Genomic DNA, 23,539 nt, shown 5'->3' with positions numbered 1-23,539 from the left:
TCAATGGATTGAGCAAGGGGTCCCACTGGATCAGCTGGAGCCCCCCCAGTCAGGGCACATATGAGAAGCAATCAATGAACAACTAAGGTGCCGCAACTATGAGTTGATGCTTTCATCTCTCTCCCTTCCTGTCTGTCCTGGTCTGTCTCTCTGTCTTTAAAACAAACAAAACAAACAAACAAACAAAAACCCTCTTAGGTCTTTAGAAAGCATATTTTGGTATATGTTTTTTATGCCTAAAGAAACTGTGTAGCCCTGGCCGGTTGGCTCAGCGGTAGAGCGTCGGCCTAGCGTGCGGAGGACCCGGGTTCGATTCCCGGCCAGGGCACATAGGAGAAGCGCCCATTTGCTTCTCCACCCCTCCGCCGCGCTTTCCTCTCTGTCTCTCTCTTCCCCTCCTGCAGCCAAGGCTCCATTGGAGCAAAGATGGCCCGGGCGCTGGGCATGGCTCTGTGGCCTCTGCCTCAGGCGCTAGAGTGGCTCTGGTCGCAATATGGCGATGCCCAGGATGGGCAGAGCATCGCCCCCTGGGGGGCAGAGCACAGCCCCTGGTGGGCGTGCCGGGTGGATCCCGGTCGGGCGCATGCGGGAGTCTGTCTGACTGTCTCTCCCTGTTTCCAGCTTCAGAAAAAAGAAAAAAAAAAAAAGAAACTGTGTAGCCCTTGACAGTGGTACAGTGGAGAGAGCGTAATTTGGAGCACCGAGGTTACAGGCTTGATCCAGGGTCACTGGCTCTGTCCCCAGGGCACCAGCTCTACCCCAGGGTTGCCAGCTGGAGCTCCTGTCAGGCCATGGATGAGAGGCAGTCGTGGGTGCACAATGAGTGGAATTAGTTGAGCTTCTCTCTCTCTCTCTCTCTTCCACTCTCTCAAATCCATGGGGGGGGGGGGGGAAAGAAAGAAAAAGAAACGTACAGGGTAGAGCAGGTCTGTCCACTCAGGGACAATAGAAGATGAACTAGGATCTGAGTGTCCTGTTTGTTTGTTTTTCAGTTTTAACTATTTTTTTAATTTTGATAAAAACCATGATATAAAATGTACCATTTTTAAATATACAGTTCAACAGTGTTAGTTACATTCACATTGTTCTGAAACAGAGCTCTGGAACTTTTCAACTTGCAGATCTGAAATTCTATATCCATTGAATCACTTTCCTTTCCACCTCCCACCCCTAGAGAACTATTGCTATAAATACTTCATATAAGTGCAATCATATAGTATTTGTCTTTTTGCTGTTTTTGTCTTTAACTAAATTCCTTTGGGTGAATTGAGAACTAAAGAAAAACCGTAATACGACCAGGCAGGTAGCTTAGTTTGTTAGAGTGTTGTCCCAATATGCCAAGATTGTGGGTTCAATTCCTGGTCAAGGCACATACAAGAATCAGCCAATGAATGTATAAATAAGTGGAACAACAAATGGATCTCTCTCTCTTTCTCTCTCTGTCTCTCTCTCCCTCTCTCCCTTTCCCTCCCTCTCTTTCTCTCTCTCTTTCCCCCTTCCTCTCTCTCCAAAATCAATTTTAAAAAATTAGAAAAGAGGCCCTGGCCAGTTGGCTCAGTGATAGAGCATCGGCCTGGCGTGCAGGAGTCCCGGGTTCGATTCCCAGCCAGGGCACACAGGAGAGGCGCCCATCTGCTTCTCCACCCCTCCCCCCCTCTCCTTCCTCTCTGTCTCTCTCTTCCCCTCCCGCAGCCAAGGCCATTGGAGCAAGGTTTGCCCTGGCGCTGAGGATGGCTCTGTGGCCTCTGCCTCAGGCGCTGGAATGGCTCTGATTGCGGCAGAGCGACGCCCCAAGACGGGCAGAGCATCGCCCCCTGGTGGGCATGCCCGGTGGATCCCGGTCAGGCGCATGCGGGAGTCTGTCTGACTGCCTCCCCGTTTCCAACTTCAGAAAAAAAAAAAGAAAAGAAAAGAAAAAAAATTAGAAAAGAAAAACCCTAACAGTTTTCCCTCTGGCTCACTTGTGCCTGTGCCTGTGGTCATGATCCTCATCTTCTGAGAAAAAGACATGGGTTCTAATCCTAACTCAAAGAAACCCAGCAGGCTTCCATTAAAACATCTAAGCCGGCCCTGGCTGGTTGGCTCAGTGGTAGAGCGTCGGCCTGGCGTGCGGAAGTCCCAGGATTGATTCCTGGCCAGGGCACACAGGAGAGGTGCCCATCTGCTTCTCCACCCCTCCCCCTCTCCTTCCTCTCTGTCTCTCTCTTCCCCTCCTGCAGCCAAGGCTCCATTGGAGCAAAGATGGCCCGGGCCCTGGGGATGGCTCCATGGCCTCTGCCTCAGGTTCTAGAGTGGCTCTGGTCGCAACAGAGCGACGCCCCAGATGGGTAGAGCATCAACCCCTAGAGGGCATGCCGGGTGGATCCTGGTCGGGCGCATGCAGGAGTCTGTCTGACTGCCTCCCCGTTTCCAGCTTTGGAAAAATACAAAAAAAAAAAAAAAAGAAAGAAAAAAACCATCTAAGCCAACATGTTCACTGTCTTAATGTGCTGTTGTAGATCTGGTCATGGGAATAAAATCCTAGAAGTAAAACGGTGCCCAATTGTTAGCATGCACCTTCCATGTGCCCATTTTAGAGAGACCTACACTGGGAACATCTTACATGGGGTTCCTAACCCAGGAACCATGGACTCCTAAGGGGCCCAGATACAATTTAAGGTGGTCTGGAATTTGGTTGGGAAAAAAATATGTATATACATTTTATTTTCACTAACCACTCACCAAAATTTAGCATTTTCTGTGAGTATAAATGTAGATAGCAAAGCACAGGGTGTTAGCAGTACCCGTGGCTTCACTGCTAATGGAAGCACGGATACTGTTGCACTTCGTGACAGCTGTTGCTTGAAATGTTCATGTTCATAGATACTTCATAATTACAGGAATGGTTAGCCCTGCTGCTACATCTTATTTAAAGTGCCAAGAAGGAAGCACACATATTGCTGTATCGCAGATTTAAAGTGATGCCTGTATTTCAATCATTGGTTTCCTTTGTAGTCCTGGGTATTTTGTTTTCTGTATGTAAAAAAACATTGATCTGAGCAAGGGTCCATCAGCTTTACCACACATACGGGCCCGTGGCACAGGGAAGGTGAAGAACCCCCAGAGCAGATCCGGGAGGCTGGAAGGAAGATTGGTCACTTGACTTTCATCTTTGCCCATCGGAATTTTCCTGCCTCTGGTTTTTCTCCCTGCGCTGGTCTCTCTTCCATCCTACTGCCAGAGTGGTTTTCCAAAGGACACATCTGACATCTCCTTCCCTTCCTTGCTCAGGATTCTACTGACTGTCCCTGTGTGATGTCCCAGGCCTGAGCGATCTGACTCCTTCTGTATAGCTATCCATTTTATTTTATTTTATTTTATTTTATTTTTTGGCACATATAACCTAGAATTTTATGCTCTAATGAGAGCTGTTCAACAGAAGTTTAACATGCACCACATATGTAATTTAACATTTTCTAGTAGCCACACTTAAAAAAGTAAAAAGAGGAGAAATTAATTTTAATATTTTATTTACTCCAATACCATCCAAAATAGTATCATTTCAACATGTAATCAATATTCAGAGTTATTAATACACTTTACATGCTTTTTTTCATACTAAGTCTTTGGAATCCTCTGTGTATTTTATGTTTATAGCATACTTAATTTTGGACTAGCCACAGTCAAGTGTGTAACAGCCACGTGTAACTAATGGCTACCATATTGGACACCACAGTTCAAACTGTACTCCACTTATTTGTAAGTCCCCATACTACCATTCTAATGTGCATTCTGTTCTTTCTGTCAAGAATGAACTCGTGCCCTGGCCTGGTAGCTCAGCTGGTTGGAACGTCATCCTGATACACTAAGGTTGCGGGCTTGATTTCTGGTCAGGGCACATACAAGAATCAACCATTGAATGCATAAATAAGTGGAACAACAAATCAACATTTTTCTCTCTCTTTCTCTCTCTTTCTCTCTCCCTCTCTTCCCCTCCCAAATCAATAAAAGATTCTCTTTTTAAAAAAGCAAAGAATGAACTCATCACTGCCACCTCTCTTTGCTCAAATGCTGCTTCCTCCTGACTTTCCCTGACTTTGCATGCACTCTCCCCTGGTGTGTGTCTGTTATGACACTGTCTAGACGCATTTTAGCCATTACTTTGTGTATCTGTCTTTCTTTCCAATGTACTGGAGGCTCCGTGAGGGGAAGGAACCAAGTCCTTTCATCTCTGAACATCCAGTGTTTAGTGACTATTTGTGGAATACTGGATGGAGCATCCTCAGCCATGGTTTATGTGCATCCATTGAACACACAGGAGGGGAAATTGTTTACATCCATAGGACACAGATAGTTCAGCTGGAACCACAGGGGCCAAGGGTAGGTTCAGGAAAGGGGCAGTAGCATTCGGAAAATGAATGACTTCCTTCAGGAACGGATACTCACATGTTCAGTGCAAACTACCGAGTATTCTTACAGGTGTTGAGTGGGTTGTGAGATCTGGGATTTGTAGGAAAATGTGTCTCTTTAAGGAGACTTACCACCCCTCTGGCAAGCCTTTTGCTATCATGTAGTAAGTCTGATTTCTGTCACCTGTGACTTAATTATGCTATTGTTTAGCTAGATAACATACAAAATATTCCAGTAGCTCCTGCCCCAGTGTTCGATAGTTCCATGGCTTTGCTCCCAGTGAGTCGGCTGACTCTGTCCATTGTGTGCGGAGAGTCCGGGGGTGCACAGGAAGGGAGGGCATGCTGGCCCGTGGCTGGGTGATGAGGGTCAGCCTGGGGTGGGAGTCTCGGAGATGAGGGAAAGGGCACGTGGGCTGTGGGAAGCCTGATAAATTTGACACACAATTTACAGTGGCATGTTTTCCAAAAACTTTCACATATGGATGAGTTCAGAATAGTAATGTTTTTGCAGAAAAATGTTGGCACCTGCACATATAGATAAAAACCAGTCAATCCGGTTTAAGCAGTGTAGCATGTAGTATTTTTTTAATTAAAGTATAGTTGGCATACAATATTAATTAGTTTTCAGTGTACAACATAGTGATTTGACATTTATATACCTTACGATGTTATCACCACAGTAAGTCTAGGTACCACCTCTCACCGTACAAAGTTATTATAATGTTGACTCTATTCCCTATGTTGTGCATGGCATTCTCGTGACTTCTTTTATAACTGGAACCTTGTACCTCTTGTTCCCTTTACCTTTTTCACCCATCCTTATCTCACCCCATTGGCAACCATCAATTTGTTCTCTGTTTCTATGAGTCTCTTTTGTTTGTTTGTTTTTCTTTTTTAGATTCCACATACAAGTAAAAACATATGGTATTTGTCTTTCTGCGTCTGACATTTCACTGAGCATGTTACCTTCTAGGTTCATCCATGTTGTCGCAAATGGCAATATTATATTCTTTTTGTGGCTGGTAGTATTCCACTGTCTATATGTATCACATCATCTTTACCTAGTCATCTATCAGTGAACAGTTAAGTTGTTTCCATATTTTGGCTATTATAAATAATGCTGCAGTGAACATAAGGGTGTGCCTATCTTTTCAAATTAGTGTTTGTTTTCTTCAGATATATACCCAAACGTGGAACGGCGGGTCTAGGGCAAGCTGTGGATTGAGAAGCCCTGGAATAGGCCTGCTGACACGAAGCTAATTTGCTTAATGTTCCTGTTGCTTAGTGACATATTTGCTAAAAATGGGTATCCCACCTAAGTGGCTTCTGCAGCCTTTTTGAGATTTATTTTTTATTTTGCCTGGTTTCTTCTCCTATTTTGCCTACTCTTTAACATTTCAAGAATTTTTTAAAAAATTAATTTGTCTGCCCTGGCCGAATAGCTCAGCATTAAGCATTCTCCTGAAGCGCAGAGGTTGCTGGTTTGACCCCTGAGCATTAAAACTGCTATGCCCTTCAAAATTTTAATATTCAGGTCTATTTTATTGTAGCTCTCCTTTTTTTTACATTTAATTTCCTAATGATCTAATTGTCTCCTTGCAGTTTAGCAAAGGTAAGAACTTTGTTTAAACTTTCAAATTCTGTCCCCATTGGCCCTTTGATCCATTACTCATCTCTGAGCCAAGCCAAATAAGGTCTTTTACTATCAAAGAGATGACAGAAATATTAGAAATTCCATGGTTATTGTTTCCATTATTATAATATTTTCTGTACCTGACTCACTCTTTGATATCATTTATTTCTTAAAATAGAGTGTCGTTATTTTTTTCCCATTGATTAGAGGGGCGGGGTGGAAGGGGGGAAAGAGGGAGCGGGGGAGAAGCACCAGCTGGTTGTTTCACTTCGTTGTTCCATTTAGTTGTGCACTCATTGGTTGCTTCTCCTATGTGCCCTGACTGGGGGTCAAACCTGTGACCTTGATACACTTGGGAAGATGCTCTATCTGCTGGGCAACCCAACCAGGGACAAAATAGAGTGTCTTTAGGTAAGTTTTTTAAAAAATATTTGAACTGCTCAAAAGTAAGAAAAATAGAAAAAGACCCCCCTCACCTTCTTGTCCTGTACAAAGGTAGTTGTGAGTTCCAAATAGACATGGTAGCCCTGAGAGACTTGCCTGCATTAGGCAGGTGGGTCAGGGTAACACTTCCAGGATGGGGGACCATTTCCATCTTCAGGAACAAAGAAGTGCATATCCCCAACAAGTGTGTCTTCCCGCCCGCCCTGTGCTTTTTCTCAGTACCCTGCTTTGGGCTCCTGGTACCAAGTCTCTCCCTTAGTTGACAAGGCAGTAGTAATGGAATGTTAAGTCCAGGTGCAGCTTGGCTCCCTCCCTTTCTTCCTGGTTGGGTCATCCATCCTGTGACTTCACTTTTCAATCCATGTGTTTATTCAGTCCAGCCACGCCCTGAGCTGCAGGCTGTTCTTTCTAAACCACCTCTGCAGTGTGTTGTACTCTGCCATGACTGGTTTCTGCACTCCTCCACTTCTTTTGTGTGTGTGTGTGTGTGTGTGTGTGTGAGAGAGAGAGAGACAGACAGACAGACAGACAGAGGGACAGACAGGAAGGGACAGAGATGAAAAGCGTCAATTCTTCGTTGCAGCACCTTAGTTGTTCATTGACTACTTTCTCATATGTGCCTTGACCAGGGGGCTATAGCAGAGCAAGTGACCCCTTGCTCAAGCCAGCGACCTTTGAGCTCAAGCTGGTGAACCTTGCTCAAACCAGATGAGCCCACGCTCAAGCTGGAGACCTTGTGGTTTTGATCCTGAGTCCTCTGTGTCCCAGTCCAACGCTCTATCCACTGCGCCACCTCCTGGCCAGGCTCCCTCCTCCACTTCTGAAACACGTCTGGTGCTTTTGAGCTGTGCTGCCTGCGCTGGAAGCCCCTCCAACCTCCCAATCCGGGGAAATTACTCCTTCCAGAACCAGCCCAGATGTGTTCCTGCCAGCACCCAGAGGTCAGCACTGGAGCACTTTCCAGGTGTGAGGTAGCCATTAGATGGAAGTCTCCGTGCTATATTATGGATTCTTTGAAATCAGGAACCAGGTCTTAACAGGTCTCCATCACAGGAGCTGAGCACAAGCCCCTGACGCTTCCTAAGCTCTTAGTATGTGCTAGGTAGCGTTCTAACTCAGTGGTCCCCAACCCCCAGGCTACGGACCGCTACCGGTCCGTCGGCCATTTGGTACCAGTCTGCAGAGAAAGAATAAATAACTTACATTATTTCCGTTTTATTTATATTTAAGTCTGAACAATGTTTTATTTTTTAAAAAAGACCAGATTCCCTCTGTTACATCCGTCTAAGACTCACTCTTGACACTTGTCTTGGTCACGTGATACATTTATCCGTCCCACCCTAAAGGCCGGTCCGTGAAAATATTTTCTGACATTAAACCAGTCCGTGGCCCAAAAAAGGTTGGGGACCACTGTTCTAACTGGATGACAAGCTTATGCAAATTTAATTCTCACAACAACCTTACAGGGAAGGTATGTTATTATCACCATTTTACAGATGAGGAAACTGAGGCACAGAAGCAACAAGTAACTTCTCCTTAGTTATAGAGCTAGTAACAGATGAAGCCAGAATTGAATGCAAAGCCTGCCAGTCACATCTGAACCTACACTCCGCATATCAAGTGATTGATATGCTCAATCACTTTGCTTAGTGGCCTCAGCAAAGAGAATCGGATGAATGAGAAACTAAAATGACTGAGGAATAAGGATTATATGAAAGTATTGTCAGGCCTTGGCCGGGTGGCTCAGTGGTAGAGCATCGGCCTGGCGTTCAGGAGTCCCGGGTTTGATTCCCGGCCAGGGCACACAGGAGAAGTGCCCATCTGCTTCTCCACCCCTCCCCCTCTCCTTCCTCTCTGTCTCTCTCTTCCCCTCCCGCAGCCAAGGCTCCATTGGAACAAAGTTGGCCCAGGCACTGAGGATGGCTCCATGGCCTCTGCCTCAGGTGCTAGAATGGCCCTGGTTGCAACAGAGCAATGCCCCAGATGGGCAGAGCATTGCCCCCTGATGGGCATGCCGGGTGGATCCCAGTCAGGCACATGTGGGCATCTGTCTGACTGCCTCCTGGTTTCCAACTTCAGAAAAATAAAAAATTAAAAAAAAGAAAGAAAGCATGTCTATATCTAATTTATCAAAAATCTCTGAGGTAGTGCACAGATAAATGTTCATTTTTCAACTAATTAAAATCATTCTTTTGGTTTCCTTATCTCAGACTATTGTTTACTTTCTGTGATGGCGAGATTTTATTTAAGCATTCAGGAGTTAATTTTTTTTTTTAAGTAAGAATGAAAAAAAATGATTTAAAGTGAAGTGTCTCTAAAATCAATCAGGTATTTTTCTGCCTGATGAAATAGTTCATAACTCAACCTGTCGTTAATGAGTGGGGCCACCATTGTAAATAACTGTATTTATTAATCATTAAGCTGTAGTCTGAACCTGTGATGCATGGGGGCCTTCAATATAGGTAGGATTTATAATTTTTTTTTAATTTTTATTTTTATTCATTTTAGAAAGGAGAGAGAGAGGGAGAAAGAGAGAGAGACAGAAAGAGAGAAGGGGGAGGAGCAGGAAGCATCAACTCCCATATGTGCCTTGACCAGGCAAGCCCAGGGTTTCGAACCGGCAACCTCAGCATTTCCAGGTCGACGCTTTATCCACTGTGCCACCACAGGTCAGGCCAATATAGGTAGGATTTATTAGCGGCTACTAAGTACCAGGGAGCATGTCAGACACTTCCAAATATGGTTCCTTAATTAATTGTATAGGCCTAAGATTCTCTTTGCCTTAAAAAAATTAAAGACAAGACGTTTGTTTCTTTTTCCAGAAGCTTCTTTGGTCTTGTCAGATACTGTAAAGCAATGATTGAGCACTTCTTGCTATTAGTCCACTGTTCACCAGGAGACAGCCCTGCTTCTGGTTGGCAATTGTGGGGGACCAGCTGTGGGGGAGATGTGGGTAACCAGACTTGCTGGTGCTATGGCCTCCCTAGGATTGCGAGGGACAGGAGGGCTTCAAGGGAGAACCATTTGGGGTCACCTCTGACTATGTGACTGCATGCTGTTCTGAGGAGGCCCCTCCCCCTCTCTCTCCCTGGTGTTCTTGGCCCTGCATAGCGGGAGGCCGTGTCCGACAGCCCAGTGGCACTGTCTGCCTTCGGTCAGACTGCTCTCCAAAGGCCTTGTGTCAGTCATGCCTGAGGGTGGCTGATGACTGGAGGAAGTCATGTGGTTAGCTGTGAGTGACCTGTCATAGACCCTTGGTGTCTGCCACGTGAATTAAATATTTTTGTGGTTTGAGAAACCATGGCTTTGACTTTCTGAAATTGATTGAGAAACCATGTCACGTTACAAGGCTGAAAGCAGTTGGAGCCCCCATGCTCAGTTTCTCTTTAAAACATCAGGTTCTTACAGGGTAAGCCTTAAAGAAAACATTTTAAAAGTCATCTCCAAAGTAAGTACATATAAATAAACCGAAATGATGCCGGCTCTGGGCTTGGAATTATTCAGGCCTCTGGGTTCATGACCCAGGGCTCAGTGAAAAATCAAACAAAGCCTTAGCAAGGTCATCAGTTTTCGTCATTAGTCAGAAAACTTGGCCAAGTTGATCCCAGGATTTCTGGACTGACGTTGAATCCCAGCTCTTTGCTCCCTGGCCTGGATTTCTTTGCGTGCAAACTGGTGTTCACCCTGGGGTCACTTTTTCTACTTCTAGCTCCTTAGTGGTCAGCTAGGCCATTGTGGGGTCCTGGGCCCTGGTTATAAACAGGTACCCCCAGAGAAGTCTTTCCCTCCTCGCCTTGGCTGCAGGGAAGCTCTGGCGTGGGAAGTGAGTGAGGAGGAATGCCCCTCTGCAGGCACCCGTCTTGGCAGAGGCAGAAATTTGCCTTTGAAATTTCCTCTTCTCCTGTTTCTAACTAAGCGCTTTGCATTAACTTCTCCGTCAAGTCAAGGAAAACCTTGGATGTGAAGTCAGGGGACCAGGATTCTAAACCTCGTTCGGCCACCTCCTGGTTAGTCCTGGGCTAGATATTTTATCTGAATCTCCCTTTTTTCGTCTATAAAAAGACTGGGTTGTGCTTTTTATATGAGAGGGCTTTGGTTGCAAGCAAGAGAAACTAACTCTGGACAAGTTAATTAAAAATAAAACTTATTTGAAGGTTATAAAGTCGGTTACTGATTCCAAGTTGTGCTGGGAAGAAAGAGGCAGCTGAACACAAGAATCCTTGCGTTGCGTGCCCCCTGGAAGAAACTGGTATTGCAACCATGTTTTCTATCTGGAGGTTCCGCGCTCAGGAGTCGGAGGCCGAGGGAAAGGAATTGATGGAGCTCCGGTAGCACACCGCAGCCCAGTGCAGGACAAGACAGGAAATCAGGGAGAGGGGGAGTGAATGTCCAATAACCAAAGTCCACCGCAGATATCCTAACTGCAAATTGCACAAGTGTTGAACAGGGCAGCCTTTGTCAGATTTTGTATGTATTCCTTGTGAATATATTTTGGGACCAACCCATAACCCAGAAGAGAGTTCATTGGCTTTGATTCCCTGGTCAGGTGACCCTTGACCATCGCATTTTCCAAATTGTGGGGGGAAAGAATGAAAACAGTTTTTAAAAAGACTCTATCCTAGGCCTCATTTCCTTCTTATATTATAGCTTTAATCTCCAGTTTTCACGGGGTCAGTATCTGCAGTCTCTCTTTTTAATGGTTATATTGGGAATAGTATACTGAAAATAACTTTGATACAGAAAGGGGGAAAATATTGCTGTTTAGAAGCAGTGTATTTTCAAACAAACTCAATTTCTTTCTTTTAGGGAAATCAGAAACAAATCAGATATTCAGTTTGGAGATAATGGAACAACAATATCTGCTGTTAGTAACAAGGCCTATGTTTTTGTGCGAAACCAGTCTGTTGGAGATGCTGAAGTTGACTTAATTAGAACAGTAAACATTCCTGCAGTGGTAAGCATTTTAAGTACCGTTTTTGTGGATTTTAGAAGAAAGAAAAAGCTAACTTAAGGCCGCTATGCCTTTACATTTAGGAGCTATTAAGATATGTTAAAAATATACATATAGAAAAAGAAAAATACCTTTTCCCCCTTCCCTTCTTTAAAGTTTATCTTAGATGTTTTTCTGAAGTTTCAAACAGGCTCTTTTGGAATGGTGACAAATGCAAAGTATAGGGTGGTTTTTTTTGTTGTTGTTTTTTTTGCTTGTTTGTTTATAATTTCTTGGTGTGTGTACAGGAGCAGCACTTGTGTAAACAAGTATGTCTCTAGGACTTCGAGAGTATCTAGCAACTTGAAAATTTTTATTTGCTCTTTGTTTTTGGTTCAGAAACTGTAGCAATAGAATTTGCATTAGTTTAGCTTTCTACCTTAGCTTTTTAAATTCTCAAAATATATATTGACTGTTTTTCCCAATTCCAGATAATAGAGACGGGGCTGTTGATTACAGGCTAGAGTGATTTCACTGAGCTCTGATTATAATGGCAATTCCATCGAACACACTTGACACCAGGAAACTTTCCTATTTATCTGCACCACGCCCTCCAACTCTAACTACTGCGTCACTACCCCATATGCAGTTGGACACTCATAGTGGATCCAGGACCTAGAAAACATCTGACCCCGCACTGCTGCCTAGTTGTGTGCAGTTTTTGAGGGCCCAGCACCTGGCCCCAATCAGGGGGAAGATGGCACCACCTTGTGGCCAAAGATGCCAGAATAATTACAAACTCTTTCCCCTTTCCTCCTGCCCTGTGGGGACATAACAGGGTGGCAAGTGGGGTTGCTAAGCTCACAGTTAAAAATGTAAAACTGAGAAAGAATTGTAATTGAAGAGTTTTATTATTTTACACAGAACCAGAGAGGAGCTCACTGGCTACTGTTTAGAGCAGTGGTCCCCAACCCCGGGGCCGCGGACTGGTACCGGTCTGTGGGCCATTTGGTACTGGTCTGCAGAGAAAGAATAAATAACTTACATTATTTCCATTTTATTTATATTTAAGTCTGAACGATGTTTTATTTTTTTAAAATGACCCGATTCCCTCTGTTACATCCGTCTAAGACTTACTCGTGACACTTGACTCGGTCACGTGATACATTTATCCGTCCCACCCTAAAGGCCGGTTTGTGAAAATATTTTCTGACATTAAACCAGTCTGTGGCCCAAAAATGGTTGGGGACCACTGTTTTAAACTATTTAATCTCAGCATGTGAGTTTCCAGCTCCCTTTGCTGAAGGCTCGGTGGGAGAGTGGGGAGGGTGTGCTGCTCTCTGAATTTGCCTGTGCTCCTCAGACCGCCATGGCGTGGGCCCACCAAGGCTTCATCCAGCTGATCATCGAGGCCGTGCTCAAGGCTTATCAGCAGAAGTTCTTTGTGATGCACACAGTCCACGATTTGCTCTGGGGCTACAAAGATGAGATCTTGTCCCTCATCCACCCTTTCAGACCTGACATCTCTCCCTATTTTGGCTTGTACTATGGGGTAAGTGGATTTTTTTTCTTTTTTGAAGCTTCTTTGTTCAGCTGAGGGGCACCGCAAGCCAGATTTCATCTTTACTTTGTGTTTCTTCTAGAAGACCAAAATTGCCCGGAATTCTAGATATCTTGTACAGTATGTGAAAAATAAGAAAGTGTGTTAGTAGGGAGGAGTTGTCCCACAGCATGCCCCTGGCCCTGGCTGCGGAGGAGCGCAGCTCTGACAATGCGAAGCACGGCCGTGCCGCTAACCCGGGTGGCCTTTCACAGCACGCCCCCGGCCCTGGCTGCGGAGGAGCGCAGCTCTGACAATGCGCAGCGAGGCTGTGCCGCTAACCCGTTAACCCGCTAACCCGGGTGGCCTTTCACAGCACGCCCCCGGCACTGGCTGCGGAGGAGCGCAGCTCTGACAATGCGAAGCACGGCCGTGCCGCTAAGCCGGGTGGCCTTTCACAGCACGCCCCCGGCACTGGCTGCGGAGCAGTGCAGCTCTGACAACGCGCAGCGAGGCTGTGCCGCTAACCCGGGTGGCCTTTCAAAGTGCCACACGTTTCAGTGCTCCATGCCCAGTCTCATTTTGATGATTTGGGGATCACTGTGTCTCTACAAGGCCCCATTAGTGGAAAGCCCTGCACCATCACTCAGATTAGTACCTTCAATGGATTTCCCACATCCAGAGGAAAAATCATGAGACTTAAAATCAGAGGGCCTAGATTTGCATTTTGACTTCTCCATTTAATTTCTGAACCTCACTTTCATCATTTCTTTTTCTTTTTCTTTTTTAGCAAGAGACAGAGAGAGGGACAGACAGGCATAAAGGGAAAGAGATGAGAAGCATCAGTTCTTCGTTGTAGCTCCTTAGTTGTTCATTCATTGCTTTCTCATACTTGCCTTCACCAAGAGGCTGCAGCAGAGCCAGTGACCCCTTGCTCAAGCCAGCGACCTTGGGCTCAAGCCAGCAACCTTGGGGTTTTGAACCTGGGTCCTCTGCATCCCAGGCTGACACTGTATCCACTATGCCACTGCTTGGTCAGGCTCATCATTTCTAACTTGAGACTGGAAGTACCCACACTTGAGAGGCTGTTTTGAAAAGGCTGAGCGAGAAGTCCATTAAAATGCTCCTCAAACTATGCGTTAGCTGCAGTACCCATTTCAGGAACCATTATTCTGTTTCCCCTAATGACTGGCTCAAAAAATGACCCTGAATTAATATGAATGACTGGTATATATTTTCATTTTGGAGCCAAATAAACTCTCTGTTGTGTTGTTGGTTAAAAAAAACAAAAAGGCAATGTTTTTGGTTCAGATTCTTATCCGCTCTGAACAAATACTAACTCTTTACCTAGTAACACAGAAGCCCATTCAGCGACCAGGATAGGCTGAGAAGCTGTGCACCTTCACTGTTCTGCACCCGCCCAGTCCCAGCCTCAGATGTTTCCTTAACCCCAGCAGGCTCTGCCAGCATGCCCCCTGATAGACTAGGCCTGTTCTATGCCTGTTCCACCTGCTCAACCTTAGTTAACACCATCAAACACTTTTTCTTCAAAGACTTTAATGACAAAACAACCGAACAATGAATCGGAGGGACAGGGTGTGAGAATTCATAGGATGAGGTGAATTCACGGGGCTCCTGAAAAAAAGGGAAATGGTTAAGTATTATATACTCTTATTTGCATATTGCAAGGCCAATCAGCATAATCTGTACCCACTGATTTTAGGGTACCTCTGTTGACATAAGAGAGTTCAGGCACTTCCCAGTGAGTGTGGGTCCTCTGATGTATAGAAATTCTAGTTGTTGGAAAGCATCATTGAGAAGTCAGCCAGTCTAGCCATTTCTACAGGAAGGAAGGATGCTGCTTGTGTTATGCTAGTGGTATGAATGCTGTGGTCATATCCTCCGAACATTTCTTGTATCCTCCGAACATTTCTCAACCTCCTGCAGTAATGTTCTCCTTTGTATCCAACTCACACCTCTACCTCAGTAACACAAAACCTATTAATCTATGCTTGTCCTCAAATAACAGAAGTTCTAGCAAGAAACAGAAAAGCATCATATTCAGTATCTGATTCTTGGGCAGATAACAGCTGGGGAGAACCCTTTCTGAGTTACTCTGAAGTGTTTAAATGCTTAACCACTTAGTTTAGCCACAGCTCAGTTAAGTGGAGGACTTCAAGAAGCAATATATATACATTTTTTCAAAATTGGTAGTTCAGCATTTTGTAACGTGGGATATTTGAATTTTCAAACCAAGGTGTTGTAATGTTCACATTGCTGCTCTTAAAGAAGATTCCAATCTCATTTCTTAAAGTCATATAAAATTTTACACGTGGAGCATGACATGACCATTGTATATGTGGACCATGTTGATATATTGACATAGTGGGCAGATAATGTTGGATGACAAAAAAAGAACCCAAGTAGGCAAAAAACATGAAAAGATCATTTACAAAGGGTATACATGTTTTGAGGTATATAGCTGAATGAAAAAAGAGTTCAACCTCAGTGAATACAGAAATGCAAAAAGAGACAAGAAATCATTTTTTTGTTCCTCCAGTTAGCAAAGTTTGACAAAAGTCATTTGGGGATGTAAACTAATTTATCCTGCTATTTCCACCACTTTCCAGCTGGGGGATCTTGAGCAATTTGATAATATATATCAAAAAGCTTAAAAATGTTCATGTTGTTTTACCTAGTAATTTCATTTTTAGTGGTATGTTTAGAAAACAAGAGTACTGAAAAAGTTTTTAGGCATAAAGATATTCACACAACGTTATTTATAGTAGCAAAACCCCCTCAAAACTAAATATTCAATAATAATGGTTAAGTAAATTATTTTCACATAATGTTATGGAGTCAAATTATATCTCTAAAGAACTTTTGATAACATGGGAAATGTGTTTTATGCTCAAGTAAAAAAATTTTTATATGTCTATCACAATTGTATATATGTATATATTAGTACTTATTGTATATATATATATATGTCATACAAATATATATTAGTTCTATAAGTAAATTTTCTGTAGTAAAAAGACTGAAAAGAAACAGACTAAACACTACTAGTAGTTCCCAATAATAGTTGGGAGGATGATGAATAATTGATATTTTTTATACATCATTCTGTATTTAATTTTAATTTTTATTTAGTGAGAGGAGGGGAGGCAGAGACAAACTCCTGCATGTGTCCTGACCAGGATCTACCCAGCAAGCCCACTAGGGAGCAATGCTCTGCCCAGCTGGGGCCCTTGCTCCATTGCAACCAGAGCCATTTTTTAGTGCCTGAAGAGGAGGCCATGGAGCCATCCTCAGCGCCCAGGGCCAGCTTGCTCTAATTAAGCCATGGCAGTAGGAGAGAAGGAGAAGAGAGAGAGAGAGAGAGAGAGAGAGAGAGAGAGAAGTGAGAGGGGGAGGAGTGGAGAAGCAGATTGTCGCTTCTCCTGTGTGCCTTGACTGGGAATCGAACCCAGGACATCCACGTGTAGGGCCAACGCTCTACCACTGAGCCAACTGGCCAGGGTTCGTTCTATATTTTCCAATAAGAATTTATAACTTTTATAATCAGAAGAATGTATAATCAGAAGAAAACCCCACTTTAAAAAGAAAGCAGAACAGCCCTGGCCGGTTGGCTCAGTGGTAGAGCGTCGGCCTAGCATGCGGAGGACCCGGGTTCGATTCCCGGCCAGGGCACACAGGAGAAGCGCCCATTTGCTTCTCCACCCCTCCGCCGCGCTCTCCTCTCTGTCTCTCTCTTCCCCTCCCGCAGCCAAGGCTCCATTGGAGCAAAGATGGCCCGGGCGCTGGGGATGGCTCTGTGGCCTCTGCCTCAGGCGCTAGAGTGGCTCTGGTCGCAACATGGCGACGCCCAGGATGGGCAGAGCATCGCCCCCCTGGTGGGCAGAGCGTCGCCCCTAGTGGGCGTGCCAGGTGGATCCTGGTCGGGCGCATGCGGGAGTCTGACTGTCTCTCCCTGTTTCCAGCTTCAGAAAAATGAAAAAACAAAACAAAACAAAAAAAAAAGAAAGCAGAACAGAAGTACTAGGCCCCAACTACATCTGTTAATACTCCAAATATACATCTGTGACAAAGCTTGAAAGTTCACTTAGAGCAATGGAAATATATAGAATAGTCTTTGGTTATTCTATTATTCTTAGTATACTGTAAAGTGCCTGTTACATAGTAAGCATTTAGCAGTAAACATTTAAAAGAATGAAAACAGGGTCTGGCCTGTTGACTTAGTAGATAGGGTGTTGGTCTGGCATACAGACATCTCGGTCAGGGCACACATGAGAAGCGACCATCTGCTTCTCTTCCCCACCCGTTCCACTTCTCTCCCTCTTCCCCTCCCACAGCCAGTGACTCAATTGGTCTGAGCAATCCCCTAGATGGAAATTGCTGAGTGGATCCTGGTTGGAATGCATGCAGGAGTCTGTTTCTCTGTCTCCCTTCTTCTCACTCAAAAAAAAAAAGATAGAATAGCCTGACCAGGTGGTAGCGCAGTAGATAGAGCATCAACCTAAGATGCTGAAGACCCAGGTTCGAAACCCTGAGGTCACCAGCTTAAGTGCGGGCTCATCTGGTTTGAGTGTGGGCTCACCAGCTTGAGCGTGGGGTCCCTGGCTTGAGCATGGGATCATAGACATGACCATGGTCGCTGGCTTGAGCCCAGTGGTTGCTGGCTTTAAGTCCAGGTTGCTGGCTTGAGCAAGGGATTACTGGCTCGGCTGGAGCCCCCCAGTCAAGGCACATATAAGAAAGCAATCAATGAATAACTAAGGTGCAGCAAGTACAAATTGATACTTCTCATCTGTCTCCCTTCCTATTTGTCTGTCCCTGTCTGTCTCTTTCTCTCTCTTGCTAAAAAAGTAAAAATAAAAAAATAAAAGAATGTAAACAATTATAATAGTAGGAGAAGGTAAACCCCAAGAGGGCAGCAACTTTGGCATATCTTGTTCACTGATCCATCTCCAGCACCTAGAATACTGCTTAACACATGGCAGGCAGTAAGGGCTTGTTGGTAATTGAATAAATACCACAGCCTGTGGCTGAGAAGATTCACCTGTGGTCTGTGGAGTTGCATAGTCTGGACTTTAATCCCAGCTCCACCGTTTACAGGTTGAGTGATTTGGGCAAGTTATTTAACTTCTCTTTGCTTCAGATTTCTCATCTATACAATAAAGATAAAATAGTCCGTGTCTATGTTAGTTTCCCATTGCTGCATTAGCAAATGACCACAAATTTAGTGGCTTAAAACAACACAAATTTATCTTACAGGTCTAGATGTCAGTAGCCCCCAAGTTGTCTGGGCTCTGTGCCTTCTGGAAGTTTTTGGCCCTTTCCGTCATTTTCAAGGCCAACAGTGTGACATCTTCAATCTCAATCTCTCCCAGTGACCGCTGCTTCTGTCCTTATATCTACTACTCTGACTCTGACCCTCCTGTCTCCCTCTTTGTAATTATATTGGGCCCACCGATAATCCCGGATAATCTTCCCGTCTCTAGATTCTCATACTTAATCCAGTCTGCCAAGTCGCTTTTGCTATATAAGGTAACATTTTCACAGGTTCTGGGATTAGGACCTGACTGTCTTTGGAAGTCATTATTCTGTCTGCCACACTATCTTATATGATGATTATGAGGATTGAATGAAATAATTCATGGAAAAATTTTAGAGCAGTGCCAGAAATATTACAAATACTCAAGAACTGTTAGTTGCTTTTACTTTATTGTCATGAGGAGCTAGTACCAGTGTTATTTCCCAGAAATCAAAGCTTCATCCCCAGTTAAAAAATTGTCAGAATGTCTAGACCAGTGGTAGTCAACCTGGTCCCTACCGCCCACCAGTGGGCTTTCCAGCTTTCATGGTGGGCGGTAGCAGAGCAACCAAAGTATAAATAAAAAGATAGATTTAACTATAGTAAGTTGTTTTATAAAGATTTATTCTGCCAAACTTAGCAAAAATTCGATATAAAGTACTTGGTAAGTAATTATTATTATATGCTTTAACTTACTGTACCTCTGCTTTATAAATTTTATAAAGTAAAGTTACTTCCCTACTTTATAAATCATCATTACTGTGGAACCCGTGGGCAGTTAGAAAATTTTACTACTAACAGAGATACAAAAGTGGGCGGTAGGTATAAAAAGGTTGACTACCCCTGTTATAGAGTGTATGTGCCCTTAAGAAGTACAATTTGGAAAGAGTATACAATTGAAGAAACATTAATGGAAAATGGGCCAATAATAATACCACTTTCTTCTTGTGCAACTGTTGTACAGTCGGATCCTTGCCCTGTACTTATGCTTTCTTACATTTTTTATTATTGAAGTATTATTCACTTACCATAAAATTCACCATTTTAAAGTATACAATTTAGAGGGTTTTTAGTCTAATCACAAAGTTTTACAGCCACCACCACTTTCTAATTCATCATCCTTCCCACAAAAACCACATACTCATTAAGTCACTTCCATTCCCCTCCTACCAGCCGCTGGTGACCACTTTCTGTCTTTATTTATTATATTTTATAAATTCAATGGTTGGTATCTTTTTGGTTTCCTTGTTTGCTTTTGTAATAAAAAAGTAAGGTTGCGTTTTTGTTTGAAACAAATATAAGTAAGCCCCTTCCTGTCCCCTGCCCCTGTGGGGTGCCTAATCGGCTGGGCTGGGGCAGGAAAGGGGAGGAGAAAAGCCAAGCTCTGCCTATGGGGAGCCTCCTCGGAGCCAGAGAGGAAAGACATTTGGAACCACAATATGGCTTTGTTAGGAAAACAAAATAAAATAAAAAACTTCACATACATGCCCACTATACAAATGGGAACCAAGAGGCACCACCTCTAAGTTAGAACCATCTCTGGTAGTTGGACATTCATATAAATGGAGTCATAAAATATATGATCTGTGCTCTGGCTTTTTTTTAACTTAGTATAAAGTTTGCAAGGCCCGTTCATGTTGTAGCATGTATCAGCACTTCATTCCTTTTTATGGCCAAGTAATATTCCCTTGTATGGATATACCACACTTTGTCCATTCAACAGTTGATGGATATTTGGGTTGCTTTTACTTTTTGGCTATTATGAATAATGTTGCTGTGAACATTTGTGTACAAGTTTTTTGTATGGACATTGAATATGTACCTTGAAATGCAGTTCTCTGGGGCATATACATAGGAGTGGGATTTGGGGGTCATATGGTAATTTTGCGCTTGGCAGTTCCTCACTCTATTTCCTTATTCTGGTTCAGTCTCAGGTAGCATGTAGGCCCAGTTAGGACTGTTTCATGAAGGTTAAGTTTGTTAGTTCCTACATCAGTTAGGGTTCTCTGGAGAAACAGAATCAATGGGAAATATATACCTATGTCTACATCTATCTATCTTGAGAGGTTTTTATGAAGGCGTTGGCTTATGCAGTTGTGGGGGCTGGCAAGTGGTAAGTCTGAAATCCATAGGACAGGTTGGCAGGCTGGAAACTCAGGTCAGTATTCTCTGTTGCAGTATTGAAAGTTCCTTTCTTCTCCAGGAAACCTCAGATTTTGTTTTTAAGTCTTCAACTGATTGCAAGAGCCCACCTGCTTTATCTACAGTACTCTCCTTTACCTAAAGTCAACTGATTGTAAATGTTAATCACATCTACAAGATATAGTAACATCTAGGCTAGTGTTTAACCAAACAACTGGGCACCATAGCTCATCCAAGTTGACTCACAGAATTAACCATCACATTACTTTAAATGATCATATTCACTTATTTTCAGAAAAATGGGACTAATGATGGAGACTATGTTTTTCTAACTGGAGAAGACAATTACCTTAACTTTTCAAAGATTGTGGAATGGAATGGAAAAACGTAAGTCCAGTGATTCATCACTGTCATTATTTTTCAATTTTCATTTAAACTGAATGCCTATTTATATATTATTTTTTAAAAGTTTTTAACACTTTTAAAACAAAAGTTTTGTCATTTTGGGTGAAAATCTATAAATATGCAAAATAGAATTCTTATTTTATAAAGAGATTAATGAAATTATATGTACATAACACAGCATTATAGAGCACAGGACAGCAAATCCTGGAGGGAAAGGGGGAAGGCATTGAGGGGGAGGGGGCATGGCGGGGGGCCAAGGAGGAATAAGGTGATATATTCGGTGGGACACTTGAATCTATGTAAACACAAATTAAAATAATAAATAAAATAATAAATAAATAAAAGTGGGGATAATGCACTTGACTAATTGAATGCTAATGGCTGTGGCTGTGCCATGGCTATAGCCACGAGTGACAAACAAATGAGTGTCCCTCTCCCACTTGGTGGTCACTGCGTGACGTGCAGCTGCAGCACCGATGCTTTTCAAGCCATTGCTTGTTTTGGAGGATGGAAGAGGTTCTCTTTTTAATTTAATTTAGTGATTGTGGATGGTGTGTGTTATTTTTTCAAAAGATGAAATACATTTGAGTGGCCTTGGCCAAGTAGATCAGTTGGTTAGAGCATCATCCCAATTCTCCAAGGTTGCGGCTTTGATCCCAAATTAGGGCACATACAAGAATCAGTGGTGGCCCGGGCCGGTTGGCTCAGCGGTAGAGCATCGGCCTAGCGTGCGGAGGACCCGGGTTCGATTCCCGGCCAGGGCACACAGGAGAAGCGCCCATTTGCTTCTCCACCCCTCCGCCGCGCTCTCCTCTCTGTCTCTCTCTTCCCCTCCCGCAGCCAAGGCTCCATTGGAGCAAAGATGGCACGGGTGAGGGGGATGCCACTGTGGCCTCTGCCTCAGGCGCTATAGTGGCTCTGGTCGCAACATGGTGACGCCCAGGATGGGCAGAGCATCGCCCCCTGGTGGGCAGAGCGTTGCCCCATGGTGGGCGTGCCGGGTGGATCCCGGTTGGGCGCATGCGGGAGTCTGTCTGACTGTCTCTCCCTGTTTCCAGCTTCAGCAAAATGAAAAAAAAAAAAAAAAAAAGAATCAGTGGAACAGCAAATAAGTGGAACAGCAAATCAATGTCTCTCTCTCTCTCTCTCTCAAGTCAATCAATAAGTAAAATTTTTAAAATACATTTGATTTCAGGATGATAGTATTTCAAAAATATTTTTATTTTAGTTTTTATAACAAATTACTTCCAAAGAGGAGCTGAGGTAGCTTTAAATAAAGCTACCTATAAAACAAGATAATTTTTTAGAGGTAGAGAAATTAGAAACCTTTGAGAGAAAATGAGGCTCATTCTTCAGGGACTGAGTGAGGTTAGAGGAGTTCTGTTCTTGAACATTATTAAGTTTACGTCTAAGCTTCCCAGAAATAAAGGCAAAAAAAAAAAAAAGCTGGTGTGGAATATAAGGAAACTCTCTGTGCTACCTTCACAACTTCTCTGTAAATATCAAACTTTTTAAATAAAAAATTTAAATGTTAAAAAGCACATACATAAACATATTTATAAGCACTAGCGCACACACACAAATAGACTGCTTACAAAAATTAGGGGATATTTCAGAATGAATATGAAGTAATAAAAAAAAGAAGCATTTGATTTTTTTTGTTCTTAAACAGGAACATCAGAAAAGCAAACGACAAGTCAAAGAAAGTTGTTCGATTATGCAAATGAGATGCAAAACCAACTTTTATTTCATTGGTGAAAATGCACTATACAAAAGGCTGAAAGTACTGGAGTATCTGCACATTCCTTGATCCCCTAATTTTTGTGAGCAGTATATAAGATCCCTGAAAGAAACTGGCAAGAGTGTTACTTCTCCAGGGGGAACTAGATGACCTGTACTGGGCTGGGAGGGAAATATACTCAAAAACAGGATGTAGCTGGATTTTGTTTTAAACCCATTCTGTTGCCTGACCAGGCGGTGGTATAGAGGATAGAGCGTTGGCCTGAGATGCTGAGGACCCAGGTTTGAAATCCCGAAGTCAAGCACAGGCTTATCTGGCTTGAGCAAGGGGTCACTAGCTTGGCAGGACCCCCCCCCCCAATCAAGGCACATATGAGAAAGCAATCAAAGAACAACTAAGGTGCCGCAACTATGAGTTGATTCTTCTTATCTCTATCCCTTCCTGTCTATCTGTCCCATCTCTCTTGTCTCTCTCTCTCTCTCTAAAAAAAAAAACACAAACAAAACCTATTCTATTTTTTCCCAGTCATTTAATAGGAGAGTTTAATCCTTTTATATACATGTTATAATTACTGATACATTTATGGTATAATTATATATTATTTTAACATACTTGGATTTATTTTCTCTTTTGTTTATGTCTATTCTATCGGTAGATTTTTATGATTCATATTTAACGATGTTTTTCTAACAAAATCCAAAGCTATCTCTTGTCTCTCTTCTTCCGAATAGGACAATAACATTACTCATTTCTTAACATACACAGTTATTCTTGTCTACAACTTGTTTCACCTTAATAGGAAGCCAAATATAAGTATAAAAAGTTTATTTTTTATGATAAATACTTGATAAATGCCATCATATTTTATTAATTGTTTTTCTTTCTCAAGCCTTACCCCTGAGTTTAGTTTTCTTACCAAAAATTATCCATTTGGACAATGGCTCTAAACCAGAGGCAGTTTTTTGCCCTCAGGGGAAACTTGGTAACATCTGGAGA

The 23,539-nt window shown here is 43.2% G+C and overlaps 1 protein-coding gene and 1 non-coding gene across 2 annotated transcripts in view; both read left to right on the top strand.

Moving 5' to 3' along the window:
• SCARB2 (scavenger receptor class B member 2) overlaps nt 1-23,539 on the top strand; it is a 65,537-nt gene that overhangs the window by 22,137 nt on the left and 19,861 nt on the right. Inside the window, exons 3-5 of the mRNA XM_066384492.1 lie at nt 11,275-11,422; nt 12,762-12,950; nt 20,693-20,784. Of these exons, the coding sequence (XP_066240589.1) occupies nt 11,275-11,422; nt 12,762-12,950; nt 20,693-20,784 (429 nt within the window). The remainder of the gene's footprint in view (nt 1-11,274; nt 11,423-12,761; nt 12,951-20,692; nt 20,785-23,539) is intronic.
• On the top strand, nt 16,556-16,631 carry TRNAA-AGC (transfer RNA alanine (anticodon AGC)). Its single transcript has one exon. It is a non-coding gene; the product is annotated as a tRNA-Ala (tRNA).

Source organism: Saccopteryx leptura, chromosome 5, assembly GCF_036850995.1.
Source record: "Saccopteryx leptura isolate mSacLep1 chromosome 5, mSacLep1_pri_phased_curated, whole genome shotgun sequence".
Lineage (NCBI taxonomy): Eukaryota > Metazoa > Chordata > Mammalia > Chiroptera > Emballonuridae > Saccopteryx > Saccopteryx leptura.
Note: the sequence above shows the minus strand (reverse complement) of the source record. Positions and strands in the feature narration are given on the sequence as shown.